The sequence below is a fragment of the Rhea pennata genome, chromosome 17, assembly GCF_028389875.1.
Source record: "Rhea pennata isolate bPtePen1 chromosome 17, bPtePen1.pri, whole genome shotgun sequence".
Taxonomy (NCBI): domain Eukaryota; kingdom Metazoa; phylum Chordata; class Aves; order Rheiformes; family Rheidae; genus Rhea; species Rhea pennata.
The window spans coordinates 11,503,905-11,521,928 of NC_084679.1; the positions used below are offsets into that span (position 1 = coordinate 11,503,905).

Genomic DNA, 18,024 nt, shown 5'->3' on the forward strand with positions numbered 1-18,024 from the left:
TGAACATCCTGTGTAGGTGAGAAATCATACAGCCATCACTCACCCAGGCAAAGCGGAAGTGGTAAAGGAGGAGGTTTTCCCTCTGGTACCAGATGGAAAAGCTGCCAGGCTCAAGACCGAAGGGGGATGTATGCAGCCAACCAGCCCCGGCCCTTCTCAGAAACGCAGCTGAAAGGAAGAGTGAAAATTTAAAACAGCCTCCCCAAAGCCTCCTCCTGGACTGAGCTTTCCCCAGTAGTTCTTAAGAGGGTTAAGCACATGGCTCAACATAAAACCCATTATAGAAGATTAAACAAAAAGATGAATAGCTTTTAAAAGTTGATTACATTCAAATGCAACACTGCCAGCAGCCCTTATGGAAACATCCTATTAAAATATCAGCAAAAATAGAAATGCAAACACAGGAGACCTGGCAAAAGGCTTTTCAGCTCTGATCTTCAGTGCTTTCTGTACCCACTGACAGAAGGGCAGAGGCTAAAAACATCATTACTAGGTTGACATCCCTTGACCTGACACAGGATGAAGCTGATTCTATTTTTTATATATAAATATACATATGGAAAGAGCGATTATATGCATGCAAATTATAAACTTGTCACATGAACATGGGAAAAAAGGAGGCCTATCTTTTTTTTTTTTTTTTAATTACGCTTATGAACCCTGGAGCAGGTCATTTTTATTTTATATACACACATACGTGTTTGTAGTTTGTACCCTTATGTTTTCTCTACAAATTCAGAAGTCCGCAGCTTTCCTGGCTAATTCAGAATTTCATCTGTTTGCCGCGTTAGTCGGGATTTCATTTTCCTAACATTCTTGGACTGTATGATTGCATTTACAGGGACTTCTATAACCAAGATCAGAATAAGGCATTTCTTCCTCAGATCTAATCCAATTGAAACATTGCTCACATCCCGATTGCTCACTTTAGCTAATCTTCCCGTCCTTAGCCCGGCAGCGTGCTCTTCGGAGGCCGGGGAGCCGGCGCGCTTGCTTTCTGCGACATGCCAGAGAACAAATTTATCAATCAATTACAGTCCTTCGGTTACACGGGCCCGAGACTTACGAGCCCGATAAGAAACCTGAAAACAAATACGTCCAAAGATAGAGTTATCTAATAGTCGACCATCTGCTTAGTAAAATAATTTAAAGTAGTTAAGGCAATTCTATTAGCTGCTCTTTACTAAATGAGTCACGTTGTCCTCCGCGTTAACCCTTCCCGCCCCCTCCGCGGCCCCGCGGCGCGGGGAGCGCGAGGAAGGTGCCCGCAGCCCCCCGGGGCGGCGGCCTCGCGTGGGACGTCCCGCGCGCCGCCGAAGGGACCCACCGGGAAGCTCTCCGCGAGGGACGGGAACGGGCTGCCCGCGGGTTACGGCGTTTGTCGGGAGCGGCGCCTCTTCCCCCGCGCTCGGCTGCGACGCGCGTGGGAACCTCCCTCGCTGAGCAGGGCTCGGGAAGCCCGCGGGATGCGGAGCGCTCCCGGGGAAGCACCGTTTTACGATTAGTTGCTCGCAAGCACAAACAGCAGCAGGGCCGGGAGGAGGACGGGGTGCAGGGGGCAAAGTCCGGCTCTCGGCGCTGCACGGCGCCGGGGCGCTCGCAGCCGGGGCGCAGCGAGGAGCGCGGCGGCGCCGGGGCAGCTGCCCCCGACGGCGGCGCCGCAGCCACCGGGCCGGGGCCGGCGGCGCCCGGCGGGCCGAAGCCGCGGAGGGGCGGGAGAGGCGCCGGCGGGGCGCGGGGGCCGGGGGGCAGCGCGGGCAGCCGCGGCCGCCGCAGCGCCCGGCCGAGCCGCGGCACGGGGCTGCCCCGCTCCCGCCCCGCGCCCCCAGCCCTCCCGCCGCCGCCGCCCCTCACCGCGGCGCCCGGCCGCGCCCGCGCGTCACCCACCTGCCCTGGCCGCGCCGGGAGCCGGCGGCGGAGCCGGAGCCGCCAGGGCGCTGCCGGAGCCGCCGGGGCGCTGCCGCCGCGGGACGCGGGACGCCCGGCGGCGCGGAGCCGGCGGCGGCGGCGGCTCCCCCTGGAGGGCGGCGCGGGCGGCGCCGCGGGGGCGGGGGCGGCGCCGCGGCCGGGGCCGGGGCCGGGGCCGGGGCCGGGGCCGGTTCCCCCCGCCCCAGCGGCCGCGGCCCCGGGGCTGTCTCAGGGGCGCGCAGCGGCCCCGGCCCCGACCGCTGCCGGCGGCACCTGCGAGCGGCAGAAAGGGGCTGTTAGTGCCTTCCGCCGCCCCGGGCGGGGGGACGGGACGGGACGGGACGGGACGGGCCGGGCTTCTCGGGGCGCTTCGCTCCAGGCACGTACTTCTTTCGAGAGCGGGGAACTCACCCGGGGACTTTCAGGCTACAGCTGGGGCCGGGTGACGCACGCGGAGCCCACGGGCCGCCCGCGGCAGAAAGCAAGCAGCGCTTCCTCCTCTCCTCTGCTCCGCTTTCGCTGCTGCCCCCCGGCAAGGACGCGCCTGTGCATCGCTGCTGGGAAGGCGCTAAGAGGTCCGACTGAAGATAGTGAGTATTTTACAGCAGACGCCCGTTTCCCCTCGGCGCAGGGCGCCGTGAGCCCAGCAGCGAGAGCGCCGGGGCGGCCGGCCGCGGGGCGCCCCGCGTCCCCCACGGCGGCCCGCGCCCGGGGTGGCCACGGCCGCGTGGAGCAGGGCGAGAACCTCGCCAGAGCCGGAAGCCGCTGCTCCTTGCGGACTTCCTCCAAAGTTTCTTAGCCTTTTCTAAAACATTATTATTTTACGTCTTAGTATATTATCTTCACGTTCCTAGTGGTTGGACGTTACAAGCAGGAAAACGCACCAGCAAGACCCTGCACTTCCCACTGACCCTGCGGCAGACCTCAGCCTATGAAAAAGTTTTTATTTTGATGCCAAAGAGGACAAGCCTCTCCACTTAGAGTCAGCCACACCACGGATGCTTGCGCCATGCAACAAAACTTATTTCAGGACTGGAGTCCAGAGCCGTTTCACCCCGGCTGCATCTGCCAGGGGTATAAGCGCATCACTTGGACCCACAGGCAACTCAAGCAGAGCATTCATGTTGCTGGGCGTTTTCAGGCACACGCTGCGTCAGGGCAGTAGGAAAAAAGTAGCAGAACTGGCAGCAGCCACTTCAGCACCAACCTCCGGACCTGCGAGCCTCTGAGCATTAAAAATTCACCGTCGCCAGCATCATCTGGCACGTGCGTCGCCTGCCTCCGCCCGCTCCCCAGACTGCGGCACTAGCCGCAGAGGCGCACGCTACAGAGCTGAGCGGAGACCAGAACGCGGCTCCGAACACGGCGGAGATCCGGGGGGGGGGGGCATCACTTCCCCAGGAAACTGCAGAAAAAGGCTGGCAAAATCTGCCGCACAGGAGCAGGGAGTGATTTGGTCAGGACTACATACATTGACAGGCCAGTTCAGGAGATGCCACAAGACCAGGAGACTGGGAAAAATTTAGGAACCTCTTCAAAACACCCTGCAAAACTGCTAAGTTTAGAAAGGCTGCTTACCTGCCTGAAACGGGCTGGAGTTTAAGAAATGCTGACGCTGGAACTGAGCAGCGTTCCAGTACCGGGCTCGCTTTTGCCCTGTGCAAGAGATGCTGTTTTCCAGACCCCGTCCGATACTCCGCAAGGTCCTGTGTTGTGGGGTTGCGTCCGAGGCGGTGGTGCGAGTGTCGCGCGTGGCACAGTTGCTGTCTGCCAGGATCTACTGCGTCTGTCTGGCTGCTGCTCTCCAGGGCAGTTTCCAACACCGTGGAGGTGGCCTGACATCTTTGGCCCTGGCCCTCAAAGGCATCTAAATAAGTAACATCTGACCAACAGATCTTTGAAGGACCCTAGACATGCTTCACTGGATGTTTCTTTTCTCAGTTACAATTCTTTTTTTTGCAGATAACTGGTTTTAAGACCATTTAATGTAGACTATGATGATTTTCTTTCAACCTAGCATGTCATACTCCATCTAAAGCAAATGTTTGAGTTATTTCACAGGGTTGGCTGAAAACGGTAACTCAACAAACATTTAATGCTTGTTAGAAATGACCTTTTCTTCCATGAAAGCATGCCGAGTGGCATTATTCAGGCTATCGCTACCAAAACCAGCCCCAAACCACTGGTTGCTTCCATTCCAGTTTGGAAGGAACATCCCATCAGCCCACTGTTGCCTCCTGATCTTCTCTGTGTAGTTTGGAACTCTGCAAGAGTTTCAAGATATACTAAAAATCAATATTACTGGCTCCTGGAGCTCCTCAGATGGTTTTTCCTGTTACTTCGGCATGCCCACTAATTACTTCTGCAGATTTAAAGTGTTTTACAACAAGCAGCTGCCGTTTTATGTCCTATTGAACAACTGCGTAGGGTATTTTTCATTACTACAGTAAGATATAAATAAATCTTTGGCCTTGTTTTTGAGTTAAGTGAACTGCTTTTCTATTATTTTTATGCTATTGTCCCTGTCAAGTATTGTAACTGTACCACTCTCCAGATGATGTTTGTTCTTGGGTATATTCAGTGTGTATTGTCCTTACCATAATGGCTATAGATTTTCTACTTACCTCCTCCCTTACCAGTGGCCAACAGTGACAGTAAATTGATAGTTAAGAAATAGTGTCAGCTTTTGCATTTTTCTGGTTTTGTTCTTCTGATCTATGGAGGACGGGATTGCAAGAGCACACAGCGGGGAGTCATTACTGCTACAGTCAGATACAGTTTGAGAAGGGACTGCACGGACGGGTGAGAAGGTAGGTAGAAATCAGAAACAGAAGAGCTTCCAGCAGCCCAAAGCACCTTGGTGACCGGTACTGACACAAGCCTAGGGCAGGCTGCGAGCTGAAAGAAGTCCAGGACTGCAAGGGAAGAAAGGAAAATTTCTGTTCCTCCTGGGTACAGTACAGCCAAGAAGGGCTTTTGCGTACTTGAGGAGAAGCAGAGTCGTAGTGACATACCAGCCACTACCTCCCTAAATGAACGAGCTGGTAAACTCTTGAATTTTGGCTTGTTGTACAATTGGAAAGTAGCGACGTGAGACTACCTGCACTTCTTGGATTTAGTAATGAAGCTGAAGTAGTAAAATCTAGAAAGAAAGAGCATAGTATAAACCTTGAAAAGTTTCCCTCAAAAAGGGGAGAGCAAAGGCTATACAAAACCCTTCATATTTGAAACATATCATGAGGCTTACCCTTCTCTGCTGAAACTGCACTAGCACCGGTTTGCTTGGGCAAGTCAGTGATGCCACTGTAAACACAAAACAGGCAAATATAATGACTATAAGCACAAGGAACCTGCCACCTTGTAAGGGGGCAAGAGAGCATGAAAAATATACCAAAGTGTTGAGGTTGCTGTGTGGAGGCCTGGCCTGCTCTATCAAAAATGATCATCGATTTGTCTAGAACAGGATCTGGAAGAATATTTTTTTTTATGAAAAAAATTTTTGCTTCCACACAAAATGACTTTTCTTTGACATTAAAGGAAAATACTGCACCTTTTGCATCAACATGTTTTTAGCTATTAGAAAGTGACCTGAAACCACCAGCTCTACTCGTTAAAACACAGACTATCAGTCTGCTATTTGCTATGGCTAGATGTGACAGTTTCTAACTGAATCTCAGAAGACGCACGTAAAAGCACTGAAATGATGCCATTTCACAGCTAACAGGTCAATGACCATAGCAAACTTAGCTCCAGCGTGTTGTTGGTATTAAGATCATAATGCTTTAGAGAAAATTTTTAGCATCAAAACCTGGATTTGTAAGCTAAAACGGAATAACTTTGTTTCCAGTCTTTCCCATCCACACATAGATTACGCTTTACTTGGTTTAGAGTTCTACCTCATCTAGCAACTTTTCCCTTTAACCAGACTGAATTTTCCTATATACAAGAAATTACACTGCAGACATGCACATTTTGTGAAGATGCATCAAAGGGAGCATTGCATTGGCACACACATGTAATGCTGGCACATAGGACACTTAAAACGCACGTGCTCTGGTTTGTACATAATCCCATACCCAAAACTGCTGCCTGAATCTCTTGAAAAAGTCAACTTGTGCTAGTGCAAGAGAAGGGACGGGGGCAGGGTTACTTGAGATTCACTGCAAACACTAACAAATCCTTCAGCGTTACCTACATGGATTACATACGTGCAATGATTTCTCTCACAATGTTTAACATGAAATACTTGTTAGCAATTTTAAATCAACATCAAAGAAAGAGCCTAAATTTTCTGAAGAGGAATTGAGTCCTTTAACAAAGTTTTGTGACGAATTTTGCCCAAAACACCCGTCTCTAACAGCTTAACCAAAGGATACTCTGTGCCACAGACTGAAGCTTCTCGCAAACTGTTTAATTCCAGCACAGAAAAAATACAGCTTTTACATGAACTTAAGAAAAGTGAGCCAAAGTCCAGGTAAGATTCGTATCGACTGCTTCATCTATCTCACTGCTTAAATCCCGCCATATGCACTTAGGTCAGGAACCAACGATGGGTTTTTGGTGATTCCATGTCAAGAGTCAGGCACTCTCCAAAGCCAGATCGTGGCTTCGGTTCTCCAAGTGCTGTTCAGCACGACAGAGGGCAAGATCGAGGTCAGTGTATATTCAGGCACTCTTGGTAGACTATTAACAGAGGGAAAACAGGTAGAGTGGATCATCACGTGGAAGTTACAGAAAATAAATAGCTGTTGCTCTACACTAGCAATGTATAGAAGTTACCTTTACACAAAAAGGAACTGCTGGAGCCACAGGGCCCAGCAGGAGGAAGTCAGATGATTTCTCTTCATTTACAATATTCTTTATTTTCTTCTAAGGAGCAATGAGAGGGCAACACAAACTCAACAAAATCCACGTTGTTTATACCCGAGTTCCTTCCACAATGTGGATAAAGACAAAAAGCAGCTACTGACTCTGCTCCCCACCCTTTGCTGCTAGGGATCGGTAGGACACCGAACTGCTGGAAGCATTGGTGCAAAATGACGGGATTTGAAAGGTTTGTGAAGCAAAGTCAGTGTTTTAGCACCTCGTTCTGATGTTTGCAGCATTCGTACCTCTGTCCGGGAACAAGCCTGCTGCACACCTTCCTTTTACACTCCTTTCTTCTGCTGGGCCACTAGCTCAGCTGCATTATTGCTAGACCACCTGTTTTCAGGAACGATTTTTTGGAAGAAGCGAACACTTTAGCAGCCTCTGAGTGCAGATGCTCAGCACCCCTTAGGATCAGACCCTCCAAAGTTGTGATTTTTATTTATTGTTTTAAGAGCGCGCACTGGTTACGTGCGCCGCGGGCTTCACCTCGGCCCATTGCAATTTGGAGAACGGCATCAAGCAGCGCTGAATAAAGCCCCCGAGACGCACAGCGTTAACTCAGCGCGCTGGCATCTCAGTGCTCTGCGGGTTATTTATTTTTGAAAAATATGATATTGTCAACAGCTCGGTGAAGTTGTCTCCAGACTGTTATGTCTCCTTCTCAAGTTTCTTTCATTTTTAAGAGCTTAACTTCTAGGCTTCTGGCGTGAAGAAAGAACCTAAAATGGTTTAAGAAAAGGCAGCATAAACAAGGGAGTGAGCTACACACAGCACTAGAGAGAAGCACAAATATTTCCTCACACTATATGATCAATGCAAATGTCTAGCTGCAAAAACATTGTGATAAGGAGCTCCACCGTGTTCAACTCTTTTCATCACGAGATTAAGGAGGTCCCAGAAGAACTAAATACCCTCAAGGGGGGAAAAATATCTAAAAAAGCTGACATTTTTCAAAGAGGGTCTTTCATAAACAGAAATGAAGTTCTATAATAAGAGTTAAGTTAAGCCATGGCAATAAAGAGGGCAACTATAGACACAAGGGCTAGTAAAAACCTTAACTTGGACTAGGATTGACAGCATCAGTCACTGTTCATCTACATTTTTTTAAAATCATAGATGATATTTTTTCCTAAGTAAAGACTTGCATTGGAGAAGTTTCAAAGTGAGTTTTCTCATAGAAATGAAGTTAATAGAAACATTTAACAAGATGTAAATGCTCTCCTAATCTTGAGTTACCAGAATTAGAGCCTATAATTACCAAAATCTCCTTTCATAATGTTGGGTTCACACATCAAGCACTAATTAGCATGGAAGGTATCAGCGCTTTCTAAGACATGATCACTTAATTTTCAGCAGATTCAGAGAAAAAATAATTTCACCTTATTCATCCCTTCAAATAAGAGAATGAAAAAAAAAACAGAAAAAATACTTTAAGAGACCAAGAGAACACAAATTTTGAGCTCAAAGAAAGATACTGCTGAAAATAAAAGCTAGACAAAATACTAAGTGAGGGAGCTAAGAGAGGGTAAATGATGTGAAAGGCATCGCAAAGAAAGGCACAGAATTCAACTCGAATTCTTTACAGTAGCTGCCGGCTATTAATAACTCTGCCCATCTGGAGAAAAGACTCAACTTTTTATGATAACTTAGTGTCTCTTCTAAAACGAGTCTTCTGTAGGAAGGAGTTGCATCTTAATGAGCCCTTCCCATTGATGCACTCTGCGCAGCTGCTCACAGCAGTAGGCTTCAGTCCAAAAATTAAAACTCTTCTATCGACAACTTAAATCAAACATTTTCCTTTGATCAATATAATTGTGAAACCCTATTTTGACATGAATTTTAGTATTTTCTGCAATATTAAACTAATTTGATACGTAAGATAACTGCAGAACAGCCATGATTCCAGTATAAGCTTTTTTATTTAAGAGGATGGAATATTATATTCTTGTTTCTTAGATCTTTACTATTCCATATAGTTACAGATCATTCATTACAGTAAGACCTTCAAAAATATTTAACTATTTATTTAAAGATGCTCATGGAGCTAATTTTACGTTTTTCACCTAATTCTCTAATGTCACCATCTTGGAAGAGAATCCATGAAAACCTTTGATTAGGGAATACTATTTGAATAAATACAGGAAAGAAAAGCTGCAGTCCCAAACATCGTACAGACACCACTGTTTTAACATACCTCAGGCGCATTCTGCTTGCTGCTTCTGCCCTGACCTCCCGATTGCCACTTGCATTTGTACAAGCCATTTTCACAACAAGGTTACGCATATGCTACAGAAAAGAATGGGCAACCAAACATCTACTTTTAGACGTGAGTCTACTGCAAGTTTCTAAAACATTTATTCTTAAAGGAGTACGAAAATTGAAGATCCATACTTAAAGATTTAAGTAAATTTCGAGAAGATTTGTTAAACCACTCAAATTCACATTAAAAAAAAAAAACACTCAAGGAAGTAGAAAGCATTTCCTTACAGAATAAAACTGAGTCAAAGGCATTTCTGGCTTGCAAAAAATGATAGGAAACACTAAAAGAATTTTAAAAAATTACACTAGGAATAGGTAGAATTATAGTAGCTGTCTACACTGGCCAGTATGCTCAACAATACTTGAAATAAAGAGAGCCCATCCCAAACATCTGGATCGAGGTTATTCCAAGGCTTTTCAGATTAAAGCTCTATGCTGCTTTATCTGAAAAGGTGTGGAAACAGCTATTGAAAACTAGCTACTATCCATGACAAATGAGATTAAATCAAATTTAAAGTGTTCCAATCTTTGCTTTCATCTGGAACTTTTATTTTCAGGCATCTATCTTAACTATTTTGAACTGTTCTATAGACGAAGATCCACCTTAAGAGGCAGTCCAACCCAAGTAGGGCAACTCCTTTTCTAAGTATCAATTAAATAACTTAATATAATCCTAGATTCTAATACATAGGCTAATCTGATTCCAATTGATATATTAAGGATCAGGACAATCCAAGCTAAATAGATGCCTTAAATACATACCTCTAATCTAGAGTATTCATCAAGATTTCATTTAAAACCCTTTAGGTGCAGTTACTATAGAGTACGTTGGTATACAAAAACAGAGATGACTTCCCAAAAAATCATGAGATTATGCGTATGTAAATCATTCACATGCACTTTTCGCATCCATGGCACATAAGCCTCCAAAAAACTACTTCCTGCAACATCTATTCTTGAAAAAACACGGTGGCAGAAATAAGCGTTAAAATAACCCCTCTTGTAGTAGCCATACTCAAGAAAACATAACACACATTTTGCTATTTGTAATTTTTATTTCATGTATAATTAAGAAGAAAACATGGCAACATTGGCAAATTGAAGGCATACATACTAAATACTCATACAGAATACATTACGGGGAAAGCAAATGCCCAGATCTTTAGTGGTCCTTGCAAACTAAAAGCATATTGGTCCTCCAAAAGGTTTAGCTTAAAAATGTTTGCTGACCCTTTAGGTTCCAATGATGAGCAGGTGGTGCCTTTCAAACCAGCAACAGGGTGAAGTCCCATTTGAACACACTTTCAAGTTTTCCTCAAACCATTTTTCTCAGATGCAACTAGGAGTGAATGTTCTTTTCCTCCTTACATTTTAAAGGTGTAAGCTGTTAGACCACCCTAAGTTTTCAAGACTCAAACGTTTCTTGAATCATTTTCACTTTTATTAAGAACCTACATACACACACACGTTTAAATAAATGTACATTTGTGTGTGCGTGCGTATAAACTATTCGAAGGGGTTCTGTAGGAAAGGAAAAGTGCTTCTCATATAGAAAAAGAGCTATTAGATCCATACAAGCACTGCTAGGTGAGTCTAACAGTCATGTTTCAAATGAGTATAAAACCAAAACAAGCCAGAAAAGCTGGCTAGATAGGAAGAGCCATGGAAAATGAGCTTTAAATGAGCTATTTCGAAAGATATTATTACTGGCTGTGGTGTCATTTGAAATAAGGTTAGTCTTTATCCAATAAAATGCTGTGATGCTAGATTGAGAGACATCCATAAAATCCTGTTCTTTCACGGAAGTCCAAAATTCACCACGCTGTTCTGTCAATTCTGCCTCACACCTGAACTGAAAGTACCCTCGTCCAAGAGTTAGAGGGTACCACTTAATGCCCTTCTGACTCTGATGTAGAGAGTTATCCAATGTTAAGTGGGATCACTGATTTATTTCATACACATCGAACAACTCTCAATTATTACTGACCTAAACTGAACTGATGGTCCGGAGGTGTCTACCCCATATTCTGCTTAGTAGGTTTATATTTTCTTTCTATTAGATGACATACAGTAACGACTTTTTTCCAAAAAACCCTTCAGATGATAAATACAAAAGTGCTACTTAAAAATAGTAAATTTGACCTTACTACACATGTAAAAACAAAGGATTCTAACAGACAGAAATGTTGTAACTTAAAAATTCATTACTTGAGTGTATTATGTATACTTGTGCCCTCGTTACTGAATTGATTCCCAAGTAATCATCCTAACTGAACATGCGCAATAACTGGGAACCAGTAAAAGCCTCCAGAGAAATTTCAACAATGGGGCAGAGCAGAGGAACCTTTCTCTCCCCGCTTGCTGAAACAGAATTCAGGAAAAAAACAAAAACACTATTCCATTATTGCAAACGCAGTCTACTCTTAAAACAAGTCTGTGAACAAAATGTTCCATGAACTGTGGAACCAAGACTGCCAATGGCTCCTCTGCAGCAGGAAATGTCCACTGGGCTTTCAAACTACCATATAAATACACTACTAACATGCAATTAAAATAATACATTTCACTAGAATGAAAATACACATAATACATTGCGATGCTGGGGCAGAGTACATTTGAAACCTCAGCTTCCCCAAACAACTCGTTCATACTCTAGAACTCTATGCAAAATACAAAAGCCTTAGAAAAGTGCAACAAAACTAGCTTCATGACATTTTTCTTTTAGTTTTCATAAATACAATCTTTTAAAAGTATTATTAAACAGAAGCATACTTCCCAGTGGAGAATGGATGTGTCACATTTCAATTTCTCAGTAAGTGATTTTGGCTAGACTAAACCCCCTTGAAAATAGGGGATTAAAATGAAAACCACCGTAATCACATCAGGCTGCTGTAGTATCCCACAAGAAATTTACACCCTGGCGTTTTGCATACACAAATCTTGCTGGAAGTGATGGGAATTTTATGTGCAGTTCTGTGGCAGGCATTGGCCTCAGGGTAAAGAAAATTCCAAGTATAAGATAAATGTCAGTTGGAAAAAGTCATCTGGTATTCATAGTTATTACTAAAATTTCAGCATGGGGAAATAATTTCTATTAGAGAGAGCAGTCACTTAACTTGGGGAGCCCAAGAGAGCGGTCTTGTCAAACTGAGATCAAGGGTGTTCTGTTACAAAAAAGCTGGCAAGCATTAATACATAAGGAAAAAAAAGGCATTCATACCAACACTCAGGAAATCAGAACTATACAAAACTTAAAAGATCAAGTTATTTAGTATTCATTATCAAAAACTTACTTGCTGCATATTCCAGATGCTTAGCATACTGACTTGACAATTACAAAGTGTAGTCAAACACCAAATATTGAAATCATAGGGAATATAATAGAGGAAGCTTAAATGAATGCATGATCGGAAATGTTCAGCAAGCCAGAGAGCAGTTCAAAACCCACCCAGCCTCTCTCCTTTGAGAGCAGTAACACTATCAGAGATACCTTTCTGAACAGGGACGATCACATGCAGTAAGAGCTGTCTAGCATCCTTAACCTACTAGTGAGTAGAGGACTCTAGGGCAAGAACAGCGGATGGATATCCTGCGGCGGCACAGGCTCTGCAGCGGTCATGGGACAGTCAGGAAGTTCTAACATATTTTGCCAATCCCTCTGTACTAAAACTTGAGAAAAGCGTGGTTAGACTCCTGCATTGCTACCTTGCTTTAACAGTGCTTCCTGCCAAACTGTTCAACTGCACTTCTCAAACTAGTTAATATTACTCAATATTCGTATATTAATGCTAGCTTAAGGAAAGGAATTGCAGAAATAGGGCTTCATAAAACAGAAAAAATACTTATCTATTACATCAAATCAAGGCAAGGATCATAAAACAAACTGTAGTTAAATCACTTTGTACATGAATGCTACTATTTTAAAATTCTATTTCTCAGGCCATCTAGAGAACAGTATTTCTCACAATAGGCAAAAAATGGCGTAAATGCATATAAACTGCACTCCCCTCCAGAGGGATTCTGCCCTCCGATAGCTCCTGCTCAGGATACAGCCCGCAGTTCAGCTGTGACTCTATTAGCAGGAATAGGCAATAAGTAGTAAAAATCACGAGTGATGCAGCCACAGCTTTAAAGGCTTAGCTTGAGCCCATGCTTAACTTCAGGCCAGCCACCTAGAGGGGCTGGCTTTGGAAGGAATTGTCACAGATCACCCGAAAACCAGGCAGCACGGCAAGATGGTCACGAGCAGGACGTGGAAAGTAAGAAACAATCCAGAAGTTCTCCATACCTCCTTTAAAACTGGGCCATAATTATAAAACATGAACCGTGGGTCAAAACTGTACAGAAACTGAGAAAAATGAGTAACAGTAGAATTTTCGTTACGCAAAAGATGCAACAGAATTCAAATGGCCGATTTTCTACTGCCTGAAGAGCAGAATGAGCGAGCTGACAAATAGATAAATATTTAACACTGAGGTTGTTAACTGAAACGAGACACCAATGAGAACTTTTTTGTTTTTAAAGGCACATCTTCAGCAGTTTAAACCACTGTACCAGTGTGCATCAATGTAGCAAGGGCCAAATTCATTCCTGTTTATGCATATAAAACCAGAGTCTGACTGGGGTCAGTGCTATCGATCTGAGTTTATACCAACACAGCAAAGCTGAGTTTATTTTGCTCAGGCAAGTTAAGGGACCCTTTAAGCACGACAGTGGACTTTTCAGAAAAACACACTAACAGTGGAAATATTTTAGAAAACTGGAGACAAAAATTTATCAGAAATGATCTGATAAAACTTCAGCAACATATTTCATTGAAAAGAGGCAAAAAGCCTACTTTTAAAATCAGAATATACTGTAATTATTAAGTGTGGTATTCTGGATAGCTTATCTACAAGTGCAATTTCAAAAGGGAAAATTTCGCTCACAACTCTTCAGAGGCATGAGTGTGAGAGGTCTTTACAAGTGCCACTGAGATTCACCGCTGCTACTGAATTAGTGTTTCCACTTAGACACACAAGATGACTAAAAAACAAGATGTAATTCAGTTGGAGTCACTTCACTTCTGTTGTTACTGTTAAATATTCCATACCAAAACTTCCAATAGAATTTTCCTGAATAATCAAAATTAAATTATTCCTCCCATCCCTTCTTGTTGGTAAAGAAAATCCCACAATTGTTCATTCAGTTCATTGCTGATGATCTCTCATCAGGGTGACAACTAGCCAAACCTAATAAACGCTTGGCTCTAAATTGACATCTGTGTACTCTGCGGAATGTGCTTCAATTAACATGATTCAGAACATCACACAGTTATATCAGCATCAGTATGTTTGACACCTACGTTTTGTTCCTCCACCAATTACAGTTGGCAATGAATAACCCTGATAAACTATAGCACAAGCACTTGCAAGGCACATATTAAAACACAATAATAAAACTTGATGACAAAATATTTGGCCTTTGTTAGTACATTCAAAAATATTTGCTGGATTAAAAGAAAAAAAAAGAAAATCAGCAGAAATCAGAAGAAACTTGCACTTCATAAGCACAAAGTGACAGGCTCTTTCAGGATTAAGTAAGAGCAGGAACAGAGTAGAGCAGTATCCTACAGATTCAGAAAGGCTAGAGCTATTCTTCCACTTGAAAAAAGAAATATTGTTTGAACTTTCAGGAACACTGTGTTGTTGAGTGCAGCAGGGCATTATGTTTGCTTTAGATCTTCCACTGCTTCACTGCTTTCATTCTGAGAGCAGTGCAGCATCTGATTTGTACAGGCTCAGATATGCCACTATAAAAAAAATCCTTCTTACGGAGCCTGATAATCCTTTACAGATATGACTTCAGTAAAAGGTTATCAGACAGGTCACATCAAAAAACAAAATCCAGAGCTCCAGAGTTCAAATTAAGGTGCTCCCCCTGCTGCAATATATAATTACTAATAGCTTCTCTCTTTCTGCAGACAAAAAGTTCGACTTTTTAAACTGAAAATAGTTGGTAAAGCCTTTTAAAAGTGGTATATCATTAGTGTTACTTCAATTAAGTATTCATACAAGACTCTACATAGATGCAGTTGAACATTGCACCCCCTTCCCCAAGAAATCTACCCCCCCAAACAACTTTAACCTCAAATTACATTAACAAAATAGGTCATGCGTAAATTTAGACCAAGAATTGCTGTCTTTTTCATTAGAAAAATATTTTCTTCAGTGCCAAGGCAGTAAGACAATCATAGAGAAGGATGATAGGGATGTCTGTCCAAAGGAAGAGCAGAGGTTTTAAGCACAAGTGTGCAAAAATGGGAATTAAGTAATTAAATCTGAGACAGCAATAATTTATATATGTTCAACAGGATTCTTCTTTTTTTGCCTTTATTTGAAAAATGTGGTAAACAAAATTATTAGAAAAAAATGTAATTGAAATTTATTTCAGACTTTTATTAAAATCTGATGATGAAGATTTTTCACTTTAAGCCTTTAGACTATGCTGGCTCCTCCAATGTACCAATTAATCTGAGGGTATGTAACTTTTAGGAATGTTCAGCCTAAAGAATAGTAACAGTATTTGAGACACTGTTGCTCTGAAAACTTCTCCAAAGGCTCTCAGAATGGATTAAATAGTTATTTAGCAATTTTTCATAATTCTCACGGGTACATTTTTACTGTATTCTCTCCATTATAGACACATCAATGTAAGCATTATAATCCATAACTCTGTATAATGCTAGTTGCTAGAAACACACTGAATTTTTACTCTTCACATGGTCCATGTTCTTCAGATTCTAGCTTTTTGGATTTGGCAATAATGACTTAAATCTGTGCTTTTATACCATGATGAAGTCTTGGAGATGCCAAGCACAGCTGCATTCACTGGGTTAACATCTATGACATTCAAACAGGTCCTTAACAGTCATAAAAGCATCAAAGAAATGGCAGATGCATTTCGTTTATAACAGGGTTACTGTGTTGAAAGAGCATGTGCTTATACATAGCAGTTGTCACAGAACTCGCTTCTGAAGTAGGCTTCTGCTTAATATTAATGAGGGATGTTCAACTGTGGCTGAAATGTTAATGAGTATTCAGGAAAATAAGAGGCAGAAGCAATGGTAGAGTGAAGCCTTCCCTTGATTTGACAAACAAGATTACAATAAACATTTTAACAGCTTATGACAAATTGATAAAGGAAATCATTTGGAGCTGTTAACATTCTGCACAAGGCCCTGAAGTGCCAGGATGCATCAAATCAATGATAGCTAAGGCACTTGCACGAACTCTTCTGCCCAAGAGTTGTTACATGAATTCAGGTGCATTCTAGGAAAACAAAAGTTGACCAGACTAAAGTTTCTCAATTCCTTCCTTGTGACAATGACTCTTTTCCACACAATATTGCAGGCTACTAGGTGTATACCTCCACAATTCTTGTCTGAAAACATCTCACCTTCTGTCAACCAGATGAAGATGTGCAAGATCAGTAAAAAATACACAGGAAATACTGCAAAGCTAGATTTTGAGACAAGCTACTTCATTATTACATCTTATTGAAACTATCTTCTTTGAAGAGGAAATGCTATTCCAGTTCCAAAATTCTACCACAGAAATTCATGACGTATGCTCGTATTGCTGTAAAGTAAAGCCGGCGGTGGTTGTGTGCGCTACGCTACACAGGCAAAGGAGGAAGAGGGGAAAGAACAAGCAATACAAGGGCAGATTATTGATTAATCTCTGCTATAATGGAAGCACAGGGAGGTTTTATGATGGATTCCTTTAAGCATACCGTACCCTGAAAAACAGGAGTTGTATGAGCTAGTCCTTACAATCCATAAGATAAGGTTGGAAGCCACATCACTGTGACAGAGGTAGGCTTATAATGAAGCTTTGTAATGAAGAGTTCTTCTGTGCCAAATTCTTCGAGGTATCAAGAGCACTTTTCAGTCAAGTTGACATTATGGAATAAAAGCTTGTTCTCCTAGAATATTGTGCACATTTTAAAGGAAGGAAAATATAGCTATAAAGGCAGTAACTAAATTACCACTAAGAATTCTACTGCATTTGGAGTGCCATAAGTTGTGGGTAGAATATTCAGACTCTGTGGTATCAGGACATTACAGAAAGTTCAGTATTATGATGCCGTATTATTCTTTTCCTTCTCAAAGCTTTAGCTGCACATTTAGTCTCCTGCACACTAGACAATGCGTTCATCTCACTCTCTTAGGAAAGAAAGCTTCAGAAAGTCTGTCTGGAAAGGCAGCATGTAAGTAGTCCAGGCTTTTTAACTACATAGTTAATCCAGATAGCTTAATAACTTGGGTTATTCCAAGCAGTGTGGCAACAAGTTCTTGCTTTCAAACAGGTGTTTCCAGGCCTAGGAACTGAAGCAACTTGAGGCAATCCAGGATCATGTCACGGAAGTTTGAGGACTCAAAACGTTGCCAGTTTTCAGTGAAATGGAGATTAGCATTTCAGTAAGATTTCCATCTGGTAGCTAATGTCGGTTCTATCCCACAAGTCTGTTGAATTTCTAGGATTTCAGGTTTCAAAGTATTTGTAAATTGCTGTAACATACAGCATGACATTCTGCCAGTCTGGACGCTCAGTTCGCACCATTTCATTGATGTCCTGTCACATAAAACACATTGGTAAAAATCAGAAATAACAGTCTTGAAAATAATAAGGTAATGTTCTTGCAAATTCATGGTGATGATATATCTAAAGTTTCCATAGTTGAAAGTATTAAGGAAAGAAAGATCTCTTTTCCTCCATACATCTTTACATTATTTGCAAAATGCAAAGAGCCGTTTCTGGGATGTCTGTGTACAATTATTCTGCTGACCTGACACCGACATGTCTAATATTAGTACATGCTTGCTTACAAGTACATACCCCATTTAGTACAATTAGCAGTCAAGACCTTACTGTTTACATACCATGACACCAGTCTTGCAAGTCAATGAAATCTGCCTAGAAACTAAGAATGGCAGAATCAAGGCCT

The 18,024-nt window shown here is 42.8% G+C and overlaps 2 protein-coding genes and 1 long non-coding RNA gene across 14 annotated transcripts in view; 1 reads left to right on the top strand and 2 right to left on the bottom strand.

The window, feature by feature from the left end:
- Window positions 1–1,963, bottom strand: part of ADORA2A (adenosine A2a receptor) — a 30,788-nt gene extending 28,825 nt beyond the window's left edge. For 7 of the 10 annotated variants that reach the window (XR_009960144.1, XM_062589950.1, XM_062589951.1 and 4 more), the window contains exons 1-3: window positions 1,888–1,959; window positions 927–1,082; window positions 44–168 (exon numbers count right to left, since the gene is read on the bottom strand). The gene's annotated coding sequence lies outside the window, so the exon portion shown is untranslated. Of the gene's footprint in view, window positions 1–43; window positions 169–926; window positions 1,083–1,887 lie in introns of all 10 variants that reach the window. The other 3 variants (XM_062589945.1, XM_062589947.1, XM_062589949.1) reach the window with 3 other exon arrangements.
- Window positions 1,964–2,188: 225 nt separating this feature from the next.
- On the top strand, window positions 2,189–4,582 carry LOC134148247 (uncharacterized). The gene is made up of 2 exons (XR_009960175.1): window positions 2,189–2,498; window positions 2,763–4,582. It is a non-coding gene; the product is annotated as an uncharacterized LOC134148247 (long non-coding RNA).
- Window positions 4,583–10,071: 5,489 nt separating this feature from the next.
- Window positions 10,072–18,024, bottom strand: part of SPECC1L (sperm antigen with calponin homology and coiled-coil domains 1 like) — a 71,628-nt gene continuing 63,675 nt past the window's right edge. For all 3 annotated transcript variants that reach the window (XM_062589770.1, XM_062589768.1, XM_062589769.1), the window contains exon 16: window positions 10,072–17,651. In XM_062589770.1, the coding sequence (XP_062445754.1) occupies window positions 17,562–17,651 (90 nt within the window). In that variant the 3' untranslated portion in view covers window positions 10,072–17,561. The remainder of the gene's footprint in view (window positions 17,652–18,024) is intronic.